The sequence below is a fragment of the Apaloderma vittatum genome, unplaced genomic scaffold (genome assembly GCF_000703405.1).
Source record: "Apaloderma vittatum isolate BGI_N311 unplaced genomic scaffold, ASM70340v1 scaffold35817, whole genome shotgun sequence".
Classification (NCBI taxonomy): domain Eukaryota; kingdom Metazoa; phylum Chordata; class Aves; order Trogoniformes; family Trogonidae; genus Apaloderma; species Apaloderma vittatum.
In genome coordinates, this window is record NW_009726260.1 from 20,360 (window position 1) to 38,622 (window position 18,263).

Sequence of the window (18,263 nt, forward strand, 5' to 3'; positions counted from 1 at the left end):
ACATGGGGCCACCATGATAAGCACCTACAAGGGGATTGCAAGATCTCTCTGTCTGCACCTCCAGAGACTAAATTGGGCCTTTGGTTACTTTCTGAAATACTATTCTTTTTAAAAAATAAAGCAAGAGTTCTGCGTTTTAAGTCTCTTCATCACAAGGAGGTTCATCCCCAAACCTCCCCTCAGGAGGGACAAATGCTCTCAGCCAGAGTAAAATTGGAAGGTGATTTAAAAAAAAAAAATAGTTATAAGCTAAAGCTCTTCCTTCACTTATTTCTGAGGTCTCCTGGTCAATCTGTAACCATTAGTCTCCTGTCTCTACTAACTAAGCTCGTGAGACACAGGAAAAAAACATTAACAACTTCGTTCTCCAAAGCATGTTCAGAAGCTGAACTCGAGTACTTCCTCCACTACCTACCTCCACACCACAAACAAATCTACCTCAAAAATGCCAATTCTGCTTTCAGACACAGTGAAATTAGCGCTTCGTCAGCAGGATAGGGCAGTTTTTCAATTGCAGCTCTTACTTCATTGCAAGCAGAACAAATACCTGCAAGAGATCTGCCCCTCTTAATAACATCGTGAAACTATTCCCTGACAAAGCTAGTACAGACAGTAACAACCTGCTTATTAAAAAAGTGTGTAACAATATCAAAAAAAAAAAAAAGCTCTGAAGAGGTTTGCACATTCCAAAACATGGAAATACTCATCTCAGGAACTCAGTCCTCACCGCTTACCAAAAAAGAAGCTGCTTCATTTATCTGCTTTACTACAGGCAAAGTTTGATAAGGCTGCCTGTTAGGTCATGCTGACTCACCATGAACTAAGGTAAAACACACACTGGCTAGGTGCTGCAAAAACACACCATTAGGCAAAGGAGTTCAAGTTCTGACTTGGTGTGAAATCAAAAACTGCATCCAAACATTACATCTCAGCAGGCATTAAACCCACCCGGGCTGCAGGCACCAACAGGAATTTCCTGGGAAGTCATCCTAATGGTTATTAGGAGGAAAAGAGGCCAAATTTATACGAGCTCAACTGTTTCAGAATCCCCCAGGAAGAAAAATCAACATATTTAAACCTCCAACGCTGCCGCAGAACACAGATTCGCCTGACATGAAAGAAGACCACGCATAAGCGCTTTTGCTTGGTGTCTGCAAGAAGGGCAATTAAGAACAAAAAAATAAAGTAGTCAGTGTTTAAGTAATTCTAATACAACAGGACGTCAATCGGCACCAGAACGGTGACTAGTGTGCAACAGGTCTGCACAAACGAGGTGCACCCATTATACTACTCACAGGGGTAATCCTATAGAATTAAGAGAAGTATTTTAATGAACACGTACCAAGAATAAATGTCTACCTGTGGACTTTGTAAATATTTACACAGACTTAAAGTGGTTTGGTTGGAAACTGTAAAAGCCTTAATAATACTTCACATAGAAGTGGTTGACAGCACCCTGTGAAAAAAACCCACACCTCAATTTTTTTTGAAGTGCTGGCAATCTTACGAGATTTTAGTACACCTACACAGAGGCACCTCAAAGTGAGATGGAGGCAGCCAAGGGGAATGAACTTTAGCCTCACCAAAAAAAAACCAGCACAAGAAACTCAAATACAAAGTGAAAAAGTGAACAGACACATGTTACAGAGAATGAGCTAAATCAGAATGTTTAACACATGAAGCCAGAGTTAAATAGCCTCAATGTGACTATATTTGTAACATGAAGCTTTCATCCTTTCAACATTAACTAAAAGAGGTCAATCTCAGGAAAATAAAGCAAAGACTAGAAAGCTGTAAAAAAAACCCATAATAGCTTCAGCAAAAAAAAAAAAATCTAGGCCAAACAAGAGGTACCTGGGTACCACCACTAGCTGAAAATGTTACACAAAGGGGCTAACAGTGTTCTAAATCTATTATCCTGGGATAGTAGAAATATTTAAATTCCAAAACTATCAAACAGACTGAAAAATCTGTTGCTCTCCCACTCTGCGTGACCAAGTACCAAACGACAAGGTATGTCTCAACCCTTGCTAAGATCAGCAAAGACCATGATCACCAGTAAGAGATCCTCCTGGCACATACTGTGTGTTCATCCATCCTCACGTTAATAATGAGCATTTCTCACAGGTCTGAAGCGAAACGCAGCTGCTTACCTCTCCATCAGCTTCTCTTTATCCCAGTTGAAATGGCTAAGCAGTATTCGAGTGATAGTTGCCGGATTCTAGAAAAAAGAAAGGAAAAAATAACAATAAATAACTACTCGACCAAGGTGGATACCATTATGAGGACACCAGGCAAGAGTTTTGAGTAAGAAAATGGAGAAACCGGTGTGTCCCATCATGTAATCTGTGCAGACAACACATGGTAACTAAACCGTACTAGAAATGAGTTTTACCCAACAGATACAAAAAATTAAAACAGGACGGTTATGAGCCAAGATACACAAAGATCCACACCGCTTCTGTTACACTGTGGGCCAGAAACACGTTTCAGCTTCTTAAATCCAGTCTCTCCAGGCTCGGTTTCAGACTGTTTCCATGCACAAGGCAACAGTGAGTGTGCGTTTGCCATTTGACACCAAAATGGAAGTTTGCCTCGGGGCGAATTTCCGATGGACGCTCTGAAGCTGTTGAAAAGTAGGACATAAACGAGCAATGCGATTTTCTGAACCCGGGGGCTACGGCCTCAACTTGAAGCTGCCAAGAGTCAACACGGCCACCCAAAGCAGCAATCCCACCCCATCCTTATCCTCAACCACGCGCCTGCACGTCCTGCGCCCACTCGGTCACCTTACCCTGCAAAAGACTGGCTCAGAAATTAATCTGCCCCCTGCTCCTTTAAGTTGTTTCTTCACTGAATCTGATTGCCTGACCACACAAACGGCTGCATTAGGACAAGGGAGAGGGCAGGAGGGGACAAGCAGGACAGCATCTCTCGGCAGTGACACCAATGAAACGTTCACCAAAAAAAAGCCCTGGAGTCAAAATCCAAGCCCCGAGAACTAGTCTGGTGGTTTATAGTATAAGAAGTGGCACCCCTCTGCCCCCGCAGAGTGTGTTCTTACTCTTATTAAGAGCAGTACAGCTTGTTTAAAGACAAATTAAGACACTTTTCCCCACTTCAAAAGAACAAAAGCAGCTTTTGATAGGTTAGACCAGATCCCTGATCCAGCCCATGTGGAGCCCCATAAACAGTCAGGACAGCAAATCCACTACACAGGATGAGGCAGAAAACCCAAAAACCAGTACTGCCAAACCCAAGCAGTGGTCTTTCACTTTTCTTTCTAAAGACAATGGACAGGTTTCTCCCTGCACTGGAGAATAATTATTCGGGAGTAGCTTTGCAGGAGTAAATCACAGCATCTATCATGACAAGAGGTTCACCACCACAGAGCATCTACATCCTGGAACTCAGTCACGTGGGGTTAAAATGACACAAAAATAATTCGATGTTTCAACCCCAGTTTCAACAGCTCTCTCTCAACCCTGCTGCTGCTGTACGAGCCCTCAGCAACTGCTCTGGACACTCACTCTCTGTAAAAATTAACAGAGTATTTAAATATAGCACCGGTATATTACAGCTTCTGTTCTGAACCTGGGTGGGCTTCTCGTTTGGCGCACAGGATTATCGTCTAGGACTCTTACGCCACAAAGATTAGTTATGAACAGGCTATGCTGCTGCTCAGACAGGATTACTACTTAGGCTCGAAGCTGCAAGCAGAGAGAAGCGTGCTTTTACAAAGGGCATTCTCTGTTTATGGAGACAAACTCCAACAAGTCAAGCAGCCAGAAACAGCCGGCAAAGCGAACATGTTCAAACACTCCGTTCTCCCCTAACGAGGCCTGATGAAAGCCGAAACAGCAGATCTAATTTGCAACAGCCACCTATTCAATTTTACATGTCGATGCCGAGGAAGATCGCCTCGAGCCGAGCGCAGCAAGCCTCTCGATACCCAGACAGGAACGAAACCCGAGGAAAGCAGCCATTTTGTCAAAATTCTCAGGGCACTCCAAAAGACTCGCTGGAACAATTCTCGCTAACAAAACACTCACAAGAAAGCCCAGCTCAGAGAGAAACAGCCCTTCAGCAGTGCTTTTGGGTTGGGGGTTTTTTGGTGTGTTTTTTTTTTTAAGGCTAGCAAAGCAGCCAAATCCCAAATGTCCTTCAGGCAGATGCCACTTCACAGCACTTGTCACCGGAGGTATTTACATTCACTGCTGTTCATGACCAGGCTCGGGCACCCCAACGCCAAGCAGGAGATGCAAGCGTGGGAAACTGCAAAGGTCTAGACTTCTCCAAAAAGGCATTATTAACTGAAATGAAAGTCCTTAATTTCATAGAATCTAATTGAACCAGAAGCTTTGTCACTAATACCCGAGTTGAATTCTTTTTGCTATCTAAATAAGAAAGCATGAATTGGAAGGAGGAACCTGGATGCACTTAAATGCATGAATGAATTATAAATTAAAGGCTATCAGATAGGACATTAGCTTAAACCAGTATTTCCAAGCAGCATCATTTGCTGAAGGACAGTTTGCAAAACTCGATCTGCTCATGTTTTCATCCATCGAGACAAGTCACGCTGTTAATTCTTGCAGATGTTACCGGGAAAAGCATATTTCAGAGTTCGGCTTCTCATTGCGTACTGGGAATAAGCTCCCATCTCAATTTTGGCAATCACTGCGGATAAAAACCATTCAAAGGAACAACTTAAGCTCAGTTCTCCTGCAAATTCCTTTCCCACCTCCTTGAGACACAGTATGGCTAATTCCTCATTTTGTTTCTTCTCGATTTCACAGCTGGTTTAGTCTCCTAAAACACAGCAGCTTTTGCATTTCAACAAGTTGCCACCCAACTGTAGCATCTATATCCCAAGAGCAGTGGCTTTTCCGGCTCTGTACAGCAATTCCAGTGTGATACCACTTCCACTTGAGTTTTCTACACTTTTGCACTCATCAATCAAAGTAGACACTTGAGAAACATCTGCTTTGCCCAAGCCTTGGACATCTGCAAACAGTTCCAACTGAGCAATATCCACAGCTACAACCCATGGGCGAGGAAACAACACGTGACTGCGTTTGAATTGCTCAGCAGAAGGAAAACGACTGGTTTCACATCGGTTGACAGCAAAGAGGAGTTTTGCTCGGCGCTGACATATTGTGCGCGCCGGTGGAGGAGCAAAGGGCCACCAAAAGAACAGCTCGGAAGCTAACGCCTGTCTGAAACCAAGCGGCATAAACATTTGCTCCAGTAAAGTGGCATCTAGGGACGGCATGTCACACCACCCGTCTAAATATTTAATCAGACAAAACCCCGGCCTTTGCCAACAGGAGAGCACCAAGGGGAAATTCCAGCTGCCCTCCAAGCACACGCGCAGGGTCAAACAGCATCTCTAAAGCTCCTCACTGGGCCCACCACGCCTGGGAAGGAAGCATTAACCAAGTGGCATTTTAGCTTGGCATGCAGAGTAAGAGCAACCTCACCGTGAGAAGGCTGAAAAGGTTCCCTCATCAATTAAAAGAGACTTCTTGCTTGCCTTAATTACCGACAGTCTGGAGACCACCATCAGGTGGCCATGCTAAGGGACTTTTTCGAATTACCCACCTCCAAATCACCCAGCAATTTACCCCTTTCCTGCAACCGGCATTTCTAAGCAGCTCCGCAGGAAGTCGGGCTACTTGCCCGTGACGTTACCAGCCACCGCTGTCACCTGCTGTCCTCCGGCCACCATTCACCCCATCGCTGCAACTTCCCATTAACACAAACCTAGGCTTCAGCTTCAGCACTGATCGTCTTCTTAGGTTCCTCCATCTGTCTTCATCTCGTTAACTTCCCTCCACACATCATCTCTTAATCGTGAAAATTAAGTTTTATAGAATTACCAAATTAGTACCACTACGTGATGGCACCAAACAGCAGTTTGATATTACAATCTCAGTTTGCAGCAACCTATCTGCACTTTTCTAATTGTTTCTAGCTCTGATAAGCACACACTCTTTTAGCAGAGGAAGATAATAAAAAGCAACTTTGGAGAAAAGTCTATTACTTTAGTTAATTGGTTCAAGAGACAGAAATGAAGCAGGCAGTTGCTTTACATTTTCTCTGAGCCTTTTGGAAAATTTTCAGGTTAGTGATTAGGAGCCACGACAAAGATCCATTGTCTAACAAAGAAATAAAATCAGAAGAAAAAAAATAAAATCGCACAGCAACAAATTAGCAAATTTGGAAATGCAAAAACTGAATTCACGCTGTAATACTTCTAAACTAAGTAAGACCAGAGGATTTGCCACACTGCTCAAGTGTTCTGGGCAGCACCAGCACTCAAGACGACTGCAAAAGCTCCACCAGCAATTCATCACAAATCAAAGACTGCAAACAGGCTACGATCAAGAAAGGTATTTTCCAATATTTCAGCTACACTGGCTTCTCTAAAAGGAGATCTGTGGTTTGATGACAGGATAGAGAGATGTTAATCCTTGTTTTCTACATTTAATTTGAGGAACATTTTGGCTTCTACTTCCTTTTACAACAGCTCTCAAGTAAACCCTTTAACAATCAAAGACCCACAGATAGAGAGCCCTGGGAATTCAGGCAAGTTACACCACTGTACACTCCTTGAGGTCTAGGGAACGAGAGGTCCTCAAACGTACGCACTTCCCAAACCATTTCTTGCTTTTAATTCTCTTCAATAAAGGAGCATTATCATATTAGCCTACTTGCCACTGAGTGACTGTAGCTGATGTACTGGGAGAGAACCGGAGTGGGAGCACAGAGGTGCCAGAGTACGTTTCAGAACGGGTTTATTCAACCCATCGCCTCCCACTCCTGAATTCGCAAAGACTTGCCTTAAAAGAGTAGGAGAAGATGATGGCATCATTTCCACATTAATTCTTCCCGTTTACTATTTCAGTAACTCCTTAATACCTCCCGTTGCGGAGGAAGAAAACAAGTAGTTCCACAGAGCGTATTTCAGCCCCCTTTCTTCTTGATATTACGCACCACTGCTCTTCCAGAGCCCTGAGCTCCATTTTTCCCCTTCTATCATATGTGACTCCAACCCTCTAAGTTTTCACTCTCCTACACTTTTCTGATCCACCAGATAGTTACCGCACTGTTCCTATACACGTACCTGTGTACAGAGCTATGCATCAGCTCTGTTTCTGCCTAGGAAATAAAGTAACAGCTCCTGGGATCATTATCTTACTTTGAAATAGGGGAGGGCCATAAAACATGCTCTTCAGAGACTGCTCCAAAGAAGCTGCGTCCCGTCACCACCCGACCAACAAGGAGCAGCTCAGAAAGTATTTATTTCAGCAGTAACTGCTGCCTCCCAGACCTACCACCTGTGAATTCAGTCTGCCAAGACCCATGGGTCAGGCACGGCAAAGCTGGGGCTTCCGTGCATCAGACTCTCGAAATTCTTCTTGTCTCAAAGATGTATCCTTAACGTAACCACACCAGGAGCCTGGCAAGACAGAAATACACTCTCTTTTTTAAGGTCTTTTATTAGTCAATGCTGGAAAGAGTAGAAGTGGCATATGTCAGGTCAGCTACCCATCAAGCTGGTAACAGGAAAACAACGCGGTTTGGGTTTCAGGGGAACACTGTCTTCAGTGACTGAACTTCTGAATGAACCAGGTACTTTGGGGAAGGTAGAGGCTGCCCGCATGAGCTACAGAAGCTGTCCTGTTTGCTGGCAGAAACAGACAGTCAAAGGAATAAAGCTAAGAGAGAAACCATGCAGTTGCTTTTCCTTTTCAGTCATTTTGTAGAAGTCTTAGGGTGTCCTAAAAAGAAAAAAGCCTTCCCCACTTCTTTTTCCTCACTCAAACACATCAGTACATTAATTTCACTCTTTCACCACAGCCAGCACTGTGCGTTGCCTGATTCTGGTCTCAAGCCAAAGTCACCCAGAGGCCTGTACCCCTTTCAGAGGCTTGATAGAGCTGTAAGAAACCGGCTCTGCTCCTCCCTACCAGGTAGCAAAATCATGGTCTCTGCTAGCTGCAGTTTCCAGCAGCTATTCTATTCCACTTTAAAAAAATAAAAACCAAAGCCACAACTACAAAGTCCTTCCCAGAAGAGCATCCTGTAAGTATTTAATGATGTCAAAAGATGATTTCTTCCTAGGATGACCTGAAGAAACAATACACTGGCATATCTGAAGAGGGTAGGGGGAAAAAAAAAATTTAAAAAATTGGGTAAACTGGATGAGATTATTCTTCCAACACCCAAGATCCCAGGAATACTGGGAAGGGTATATTCCTGGTAACTTGTGTTCTTCTTCCATGCACAATTTCCATAGTAGGCCTGTCCAGAGGCTCAAACATGTGTCAAGAAAACAACTAATTGATTTTTGGATTTGAGTTTTGCACGTTCTCTGCAACAGTGTCTCAAATTGTTCTTTCTCTGGTCTCAGAAGTCTTTCCAGATGACTTCAGGCAGCTTTCAAGCAGAGATCAGCCCCCAAGGATGTTCAGCGTAATTTATCCTCTCAAACGCTGGTTAAACCTCAAATTGTTGGGTGGTCATCGGTGGCGTAACCCCTTCAGGGACAATGTGATGGATGAGAAACACAGGCCTAGCTGAAGAATTTTTAGCCAGTGGCACTTGAAAAGAGCATAAGAGAATTTTTATAGAGAAAAAATCCTTAACATTCTTTCATCTTGTCTTTCTCCTCCAGGCCTCTGTTTGGTCAGCATCCAAGCACCAGGTATTTCTCTTCACTTCTCTGGCCTTTATTGCTTCTGATTTTGTCCCTTCCACAAAGCAGCACCCACTTTTGCCAATCTTTCCCTCTCTAGCACACTTCACTTGGACAGAGAGGAAGTTTTATCTGCTCACCAAAGCGGCCACACACTCTGTAGTACTTGAGGAAAATAAATAACTCTCCCTTGGGCTGACTTCATCTCCTCTTCATCGCACAGAGGCCCCAAGCTCGTTTACTGCCGCGTATATGCAGCTAAATGCTTCAATACGTGACACTGTACGACGGCACAGCGGTCAGCCACCACTCAGTGTAAGATTTAGCAGTACGCCTTAGCCTCCAACTCTGAATTAAGCAAAAACAAAAACAGAAAACAAATTTCACCACCTTACTGCTCTTAAGCTGCACAGGCCCAGGAAATCGTTGCCAATGCAGCAGTCTCTTGGGGATGGAATCTTTGGCAACATCTCTGTGCTGGCAAAAGCCCCAGAACAGATGTGGTTATGGCTTATCCCACTTCCCCGCGGAAAGCAGCTATACCTGCAAAAGCACTTTTTTTTCTGCTGGCAGAATCTGCATCTGCACTCAGAAAGTCTGCCAGCATCCTTTTCCCAACAAGCCTCTTCTAGCTCAGACCATTTTTTTATGATGACTTTGCAGTTTATTTACCACACTCCGCTCATTTAGCCTTACTTAGTTTTCCAGCCAACAACAAAACATAGCCCTGGCAACATCCTATTTTATGAGCCGGGATTTCCGCTACAAGAAGTAATTTTGCCTGTTTACACCCGAAAACTCTTTCCTCCAAGGGTTTTGCAGAAGCCACCTTTGAAGAAAGGATATATTCCAGAGGCAGGTAGAGTTTAGCAATTCTCTTGTTTGTTCTCATTCCCATCCTTTAACAAGTTATAGCTAAAATTGTACCTGCAGTCTCTACCTGCTGCAGTATTTTTAACCAACTACCTGAGTTCCCTTGAGTTCAAGAGAACATATACTGTTGGGATTCAATACAGAAATAACAACACACAAGCCACAGCGCACGAAGAACAGGAAACCTCTGCCTTTTTTAGCATTTTCTCCTGTTCCAAATCATGGTGCTGCCTGCAGAGAGACCCTGGCAAGCAATGGCAGGATCCCGGTCAATGAAAACACACTGTGGTACATGAAGATGACAACTCCTGAACATCTACAGATCGTTCCAGTATCAGCCACCCTAGGCAGCCCTAAAGGCAGCTCCAAGTCTTTCACTCTGTTTCCCCTCCTAGAAGCTCCATCTGAGCCGAAAAATAGGTAGCAGAGATAGGAAGGTAGTTCCCAAACAGTAATGATACCAAGGAGATGACAGATGCAGAAATTAAGAAAGTCAGCCAAGAAACAAGCCTTGTACCAGTTTCTCACATGTTGTATCAGTTCCTGTACAATCTCCAAACTCATTTCCAGCAGAATTCCCCAACTGAGGGCAAAAGCATCTTACATTTCTAAACCACAATAGCTCAAGACTTATTATCACATTGTAATTGATCTTTCTTGTCACACAGAATTCAGAAATTGTCACTTTATTTTCCTGTACGCATACTAGGTGTGATTTTACCCTAAAGCCTTTCTGCTTCATGTTGGCATCTGTTGGGATTCAGGTGAAGAGGGATGCAGAATGAGACCCTCATTCTTCCCTTGAAGGCAGGGACTTACGGGCAAGGCTTACTAGAGCCCATCACAGCTCCCAGAAGAGAAGTGTTGGCATGTTCTTCCTATTTGTTTAATAAAAAGTTGCTGTTCAGCCCAGTTTTAATACACATTGATCAGTGATGCTCTGTCACTTCCAAGCACCTACTCTGGAGTCTAATCTTGTCAGGCCTTCGGAGGTTTCTCCTCATGTTACCCTCTCGAGACACGGCTCTACCACACATGCTCTGTTCTTCTCAGAAGAGGTCCTTAATTTCTCTTTCCAGACCATTCCTTCCACCTTCCTATCTCTCAGATCCCTGAGCCTGACTGGGATGAAGATTATTACAAATTAATTTATCCTTAAAGTTATTCTTCCCACAGAGGAAAGCTCGCTGCAAGGGCAACTTCACTCATGCAAATTCTCCTGTTTTCCTGTAATCCTTCTCCACATTTCTATCTGCCAGACAAAGGAATGCTGATAGCATTTGTATTTCGTTGTGCAAGAGCCAAAGTTACCAGCTGCAGAGGGGATCAAAGTTTTTGAAAAACTAGAGCCCTTTCAGAAGTTAAATACACACCTATAACTCCAAAACAGGCCACAAAAAGTTGCCTTCAGGTGTGCACACACATGTGCATTTCCTTTGCCAACAGCACAGAGCTGAGCAATTCAATCGCCGTCACTTCTGGCAAATGCAAAGCAAAGGAAAGGGTCAAACTGACTGATAAGAGTAGAGAGGAGGCACGTTTCATGAGAGAACTCATTGATCCCGTTCGTTGTTGGGCCCTGCAAATAGTTGCACCCCTACAGAGAGAGCATGCCCTACGCCAAGAGGCAACCATGCCCCTACTTCAGGTTGCAGGTGCACGGGTCTGAACACCCCTGCATCCCAAAAAGTGCCGCTTGGGCTGAGTATTAGATAGTTAAAGAAATTCAAGTTTGTTGGTGTTTGAAGCCAAACAGTGATGGAAACCTACCAACAACAGCTTTAGCTCAGAAAATAAAAAACAAAAAAAACTAAAAGGAAGTTACCCAGAGTGAAGTCCTTCACTGCAGAGTAACTGTCTCACCAGCCTCCAGGCACACATCAAAGCAGCAAGGAACAGTTAAAAAAAAAAAAAAAATTAAAAAAATAATCGAGTATGTCCTGCCGTGATTTTTATGTAATAGGGTTGTTCAAATACCAGCTACTTCCTCTGCGGCTCTGAAAAAGTTTCACTAAAGTAAACAGGTCAAAAGCACTTTGCCAGGGTAGTAGGCTCACACAGCCTACTCAGCGTACTCCTTTGGAGGTTTATCTAACTTACTAATCCCAGGCAGGAAGCAGAAGCCCCCAGAACCACTTTAATTTTTCATTTCTTTACCTTGGAAGAAAACCTCTTCATGCTTTCTCCTTAATAAGGACAGGCAAACATTAAATTTTAAAAAAAAAAAAAAATCTTTGAACTAACACCTGTAGTGAGTTATTTTTCTAGTTGACTATTTTCAGATGCAATTATGCAAATTTTTCTGGTTCTACATTTTTAACATGCATTCTCCACTTTAAGAGGACTTTAACTGTGCCCAAGCAGAATCTGCTACTCTATCCCGCTTCTCCTCTGGGAAACAGAGTTGAGAATCTGCATCCCTCATCCAGTGAAACAACACGCAAAACATTACTCCACTGAGCACAGACTATTTTTCTGAAAAGGCACGTTCGTGGTATCTCAGAATGCAGAGGGTGCCTCAGACCAAGAACTCAGGTAGAAAATTAAGTCATAAGGAAAAAAAGAAAAACCAAAAAAATACTTGTTCTCTTTCACACCTTTACGTTTCAGCCACAAGCTCTTTCCCAGAAGACTTAATTTTGAAGCAGATGGCCAAGACAGGATCCTTGCACTGCCTGTCCCTAGAAACAAGGTGCCAAATGGTGCTCCAGGAAGCAGAAGTATTAATTGAGAAAAACACAAACACAAGAATGCTTTAGAAAAGATTGAGAGGAAGAAACTCAATGCACCAGCACAAGGAACTGGGCACCAGCTAGAAACCAGCAGTAACTCAGGACAAGGCCAAGAAGCCAAGTTTTAGGTAGGTGGTTCACAGGTTACCACCCAGTTAATCCCAGTTTACAGCCAAGAACCACCTGCTCAAGGGCTCTCAAGCTGAGATGTCCAGAAGCCGGCAGCTAAGCTACAACAGGGAGCAGCAATTTTTTCAGAGAGGTATTTAAGTGGTTTATTAGCTTCTTTCTTGTTCCAAGGGACTTAGATATTGGTGAAACCATCTACGTTGAATCCAAAACGATTCCTGGCATTTGGCAGTTCTCAGTCTCTAAAAATCAAGCAAAGGACGTGGTGCACAGTTGCGTTTGCATGTTGTGTGCGTACAGTTGTTCAAACCCTTCCCACAGAGAACTACTCTGAATGCCAGAAAGAATTACTCAGCATTGCTACACCATGTAAACAAGCGACCTCTTCTGAAAGAGTAGTTACACAGACATTTCAAATTCTAAAAAGGCACCGACTTCATCAAGTACAAACACCACCAAACCAAGTTACAGGTGAAACTCGGCAACTGAGGAAGACTCGAACAGCAGTTTTCAAATTCATTTAAGTAGCATTTCTATCATGGCCTAAGATCAAAAGCTAAAAAACAAACTGAGGAATCAAACAGGGCCAGATGAACTCCAGGTTTGCACCATTCCCAGCAACAAACCTTCAGAATGGTGAAGATTATTTAAGTGTCAGCAGAGTTTCCATTATCAAAGTATCATTGTTTTTTTTCTCTCCAGATCTCTCAGAGTCAGATCTTTTTCTCATCACACCGGAGCCTCCTACACGAGCTCGGCAGACCTCTCAAACACACAGGCATCTGTATTCCGGGCTGCACTCAAATGCACCATTTAGCATTACTGAGGAGCTACGACTCCTCTGCGCGTGCCTTACGACAAGCAAGGCTGCAATTTTCTCACGATTGCTGAAGGCCCTGAATGACTCCATGAAATTCAGCAGCACTAGATGCTCGTATACGCACAAAAGCCTCCAATTAGTCCTTACTGCTGCCAACAACACGACGTAGCCAGCCACAAACAGGAGGAAACATCGCTTGCAATATTTCCAGATTTTTTCCAATCCCGAAAGTTAGAAACTTGTTATTATAAACACGAGCAGAGCTTAAGAGATCGATGATCACTTCCTTCTATTACACCTGTCACCCGGCAACAGAACCACATTCTTGTTTGTCTCATTCATGGAAGAGGTATGATTTTCACAACAGCAAATTGAAAACAATCCAACAGTGCTAAGGACAGGCAGGCAGGTGCTGTACAGGGAGCAACTTTCAGTTTAGGAGTTAACATCATCACTTCAACCAAACTAAGTCTTCCAGGTCTCAGTTTTAATTGCAAGAAGCAGCAACCGTCAAACTGAAACTCCCTGCACCACGCTCCCCCAAATTTAACATTCCTTGCCCAACAGCACCAAGCAGAAAAGCGTGAAATATTTTTTGAAGAGGTAAAGGACTGCCCTGTGCTTCCACGTGACACCACAAAGAGCATCAGAGACCTGGGGTTTATTTCATACTACAGACTTGAATTCACGCAAGGCTAAAACTAAGAGCTGGAGCTTGGGATAATTATGAAAACCTAACCTACAGTTTCATTTTTAGTTATGCTTTCACACTCAGAAACAGCTATTGTTTCACATCAAGGACTGCAACTGCTACTGTCTCAACGGCTTCTCCTTGGCACACTGGTTTCCAATTTATAGCAGAAATAATACTTCTACTTTGCATGGCAAGTATGGTCCTGCTCACTAAAATTAAACCCACAGGAAACCGCAATAACTGTGTTTACTGTTTGTCTCTTGCTTTTGGAAACAAATGTTTCAAAGTGGCTACAAAAACAAAAAACATTTTCAGTTTCACTTTGAAAAGGTCCCCAATACCTGCCAGTCCCCATCCACACCCACAAGGCCCCTGAAAGAAGACTGAATTTTGCAAAATTATGTGGAGACTTTTTAAATAAAAATTGATGCTTTTTTGACAATATTTTTACTTGTGGCCAAGCACAAGACTTGCATTTGGCCTAACAGAAACAGACATCTAAAGCACTGAGCAAACGGGTCACTCCAGTACAAAGTTTAAATTACTCTGGAGACTTCACAGATAAAACAGGGCTTTTCTACCTGGTAACACTGAAATTTAAAATAATCCTTAAAAAAATTTATTCAGAATTACATGTCCCAGCAGCCGAGGCACAGACACCACATCATTTCCAAAAGCTCTGCAGCCATCACTTAGACCAGATTTCAGGAATGTGTTGTCACAACAAAGTTTACTTCATTTCTCAGAAATATTAAAAGCATTCCTATCATAATGAAACACCTTATAAACGCCACGTGACAGAAACATGGAGGTTTCACAAAGCATTTCCTGCCAGCATCATAATATTCATGGCCCTGACGTGAAATTTATTATCAAATACCTAACTGCGTGGTAAGAGAAGCCGGCGGCTTGCGAATTCACCCTTTTGCCACGCAACAATGTGTTCTGAAGAACCTTATTTTAAAGCCCGTCATAAAAAAAAAAAAACACCACACTATATTTCTGCGCTAGACTAACTTCCGTCAGATTCAGCGATGCCACCTTGGAGCTTCGTCCTACTGTTTTGACCACCTCTCCATGACAAAGTCCAGAAAAAATGAAAACGGTCAGTGACATAATGCCATCGGAACGCTCCAGAAAAAGGTGACCAAAAGGGAAAACAAACCCCTACCAGAAACAGTGAAATCAAATGAGCTCACGAGAAGGCAAGAACACCGGGCCGAGCAAGAGTAGAGAGACACAGATCATCACGCGCTCAACTCGGAGTAGAAATAAACATGCTTTTCTGAACAGTTTTCAAGCTTATTTTCAGAAAATCTAGAGCAAAGATGGGAATAGCAATCTCGCACACACAAAAGACGTCCACAGCGGCAGCAAATTATTTGGAGAAAAGTTCAGAGAGGAAGAACATGGGAAAGACATTCAACTGTGGGAAAAGGCCTTTAAGAGGAGAAAGCCTTTGTTCGACACCACCTCTACGTCTAGGTTTTTACAGTTGTTGGGTAAGTTATTCTGCCAGTGGCTGGAAAAACACCAGAAAGCCGCCTGTTTGCTTTGACAACTGAAATTCAAAAGGACACATCAAATGACTCTCTGCTCCGCATAAATGCAGTGATATAATGGAAGCGATATTTCAATCTGAGGTGGGGTTTAAAAGTCTCAGCCAAAATCGACAGCACAAGGTTAAGGAGCTTATTCACACCCCTATTTTTGCATCTGGAGAGGAAGGGGAATTCTTGTTGCAAGACACAGGGTGTCAAATCAAATTAGAAACACAAACGCCAAATGCTGTGCAAAAACCATCATTAAATATCTGAAATATACTTATGCTCAGACAAGAAAGGGCAAATGCAAAATATTCTGAATATTTGAGTCATTCTGAAGCCTCTTTAGTTCGCTGCAAGTTCAGTTCACCCTACAGTGTGAATTACAGGCTCTGGAACCAGTGAGTTTACCACAAGTTAGCTACGACTTCTGCAAAGTCTTCCTCAATTCAAATCCCTGTCCCGAGAAGTTCACATTTTTCTTCTACAGGTTGTATCTGTAAATGACTAAAGGGGTGAGAGAATAAATTTAATTTAGCCCCTTCAACTAGTACTACTATCAGCTAATAAACTGTTCAAACATGGTGCTTTAGCATCAAGAGTTACACCTACCACGGCTCAGATACCCCCTTGCAGATAATTTCATGGCTCACCAATACCTTTTCCTTTCATCACAGTTGCAAAGATGATCGACTGCAAAACAAAATCCTATTTATACTTTAACTCTTGACCAGAAAAAAAACAAAAACAAACAGTACTGTCACTGATTAGAGGGCTCAAAATCCCACAGCTGAAGTTTTCACACCAGAGGGGCACCTCTGCATCACACCCTCTCTTCAACAGATAAGTTCCGGCGCGACCACTGTCTTCTGACACCACGAACCCAGCGTAGCTTCACCGAGACCGAAGCCACCCAGGACTTTGACTGGAACGAGTGAATCACAGCACTGCAACCAAGGATGTGCAGCAAGATCCTGAGCCAACACGACTCCAGAAAAGGTTTACTGAACCAGAAAAGCAGCAGCAGCAATCCTGGTTGGGCGCCAAAAAAGCAAGGAAATAAACAGAACAGAGCCCTGGAAGATTTCACCACCGGCAACAGAAGCAAGCATGAGCAAATACAGAAGCCTCAACTGAATGCGGTTCACTTACCTCTGAACAGACTAGAAATCTAACAGCAGTAAACCAGCATTTAAAAGCCATTCAGAGCAACTGAACACTTTTCTACACTCTTCCGAACCAGGGCTTAAGCTGATTTTTGGTCCCGAGTCTACGCACAACATTCTCAATGAAACAGCTTTCTGTTCTCTGAAACCGGGAATAACTCCTGCGAACCTCACGCCTATGAACTAGAGTTCGCAGCAGGAAAAACGGAATACTCGCTACTCCTCACCGGCAGGAACTTTTCCACCACTTTGCTTATGCAAAGACCGGGCAAACAGTAGAATCTGTTCAATACAATCAGGACGGGTCACGATTTTCACCACCTTGTGTCATTAAACAGAAATTTACCATTTTAATCACTATTTCAGCGAGCAGAAACCCTACGTTACCAACCGTTTGTGTGTCTACTTGTCACTTGTTTCCCTCCCTATATTAGGATCAATAACTGGTAGCAAAGAAACATCCATATTTAACGATGAAATCTTCATTAGCTGCAGGGTAATCCGCTAATCTAGACAGACTCCTTTACTCAGTTTTACCCATACAGCACTATTATCCACGTTATAAACTTTAACTCGAGTTAAGAAATGCTATTGACTAATTTAGCACACAAATAACTTCACAGTTGGTTGTCTGCATCAAGCTCCACACAAACTACAGTGGATTTATAGCACGTAAAGCAACGTTTTAAGGCTGCCATTACAGCCACCGTAGAGGACAGAATAGCTGGGCAAAAGCATTAACTGAAATTTAAACGGATTAACGAATGCTGGAAGTACAACTAGCAAAACAACTGTTTTCTGAGGACTGTATCCTTTAATATTTAACATCCAGAAGTTTCACTTACACTATTCCTGTTTGCCTACTGGAAAAGGAGATGCATTTTCTATTTACTCACTCTAACTCTGAGTAATATCGAGTAAACAGGAACAAAAGAAAACCCACACGCTTTGGTCACCTGCAGAAAAAGCAAACAGCATCAAAAAACTCTACAGTGAGCTGGAATAAAGCCTTGCCATAAACATTTAGAAGGCCAAATAACTTCAGTGGCCTGAGTTTTTTCCAAAAGCTTAAGAGATAAAACTTAGATACTTTCACTGGAAGACGGCAAGTGTCATTTTGAACTCGGATTTCAATTTTAAAGTGGCATGTTTAAAAAACAGAGGTAAAAAAAGTTATCCTTCTAAAGCCACCACTTGTACCTCTCCCGGTCTATGCTGGAAATAAACACAACAAGCTTCAAAACATGAGCAGTGGCGCGTTTGTATGTGGCAGGGGGGAAGGGAAGGAAGAAGGCAACAAAACCAGAGCCGGCCCCGCCTGCCTCTCCTCACATTCCAGAGCTTGCCATCGCCTTCCCGGCTTGGGGACCAAACCCCCTTCCCGGCTCCCTAGCCAGCGTGAAGACGGAGAGGAAGGAAAGCAAGACAGGGATTACAGCCCAGCGGCTGGGAGACCACACAAAGAAAGAGAAGCCCTTTATAAAGCCAAGAGCCTCGCTCCCGACGCTTCCACAGCAGGAAGCGAGCTCCCGGGCCGCCCTGAGGGGCCTCCCCGGGGGAAGAGGTGGCCGAGGAGCCCCCTTCTCCCCAGCCGGGGGGCG

General features: G+C 43.3%; 1 protein-coding gene across 1 annotated transcript in view; it reads right to left on the reverse strand.

Moving 5' to 3' along the window:
- ARIH1 (ariadne RBR E3 ubiquitin protein ligase 1) overlaps positions 1–2,220 on the reverse strand; it is a 20,426-nt gene extending 18,206 nt beyond the window's left edge. The window contains exon 1 of the mRNA XM_009873218.1: positions 2,154–2,220. Within this exon, the coding sequence (XP_009871520.1) occupies positions 2,154–2,161 (8 nt within the window). The 5' untranslated portion in view covers positions 2,162–2,220. The remainder of the gene's footprint in view (positions 1–2,153) is intronic.
- Between the last annotated feature and the right edge of the window lie 16,043 nt (positions 2,221–18,263).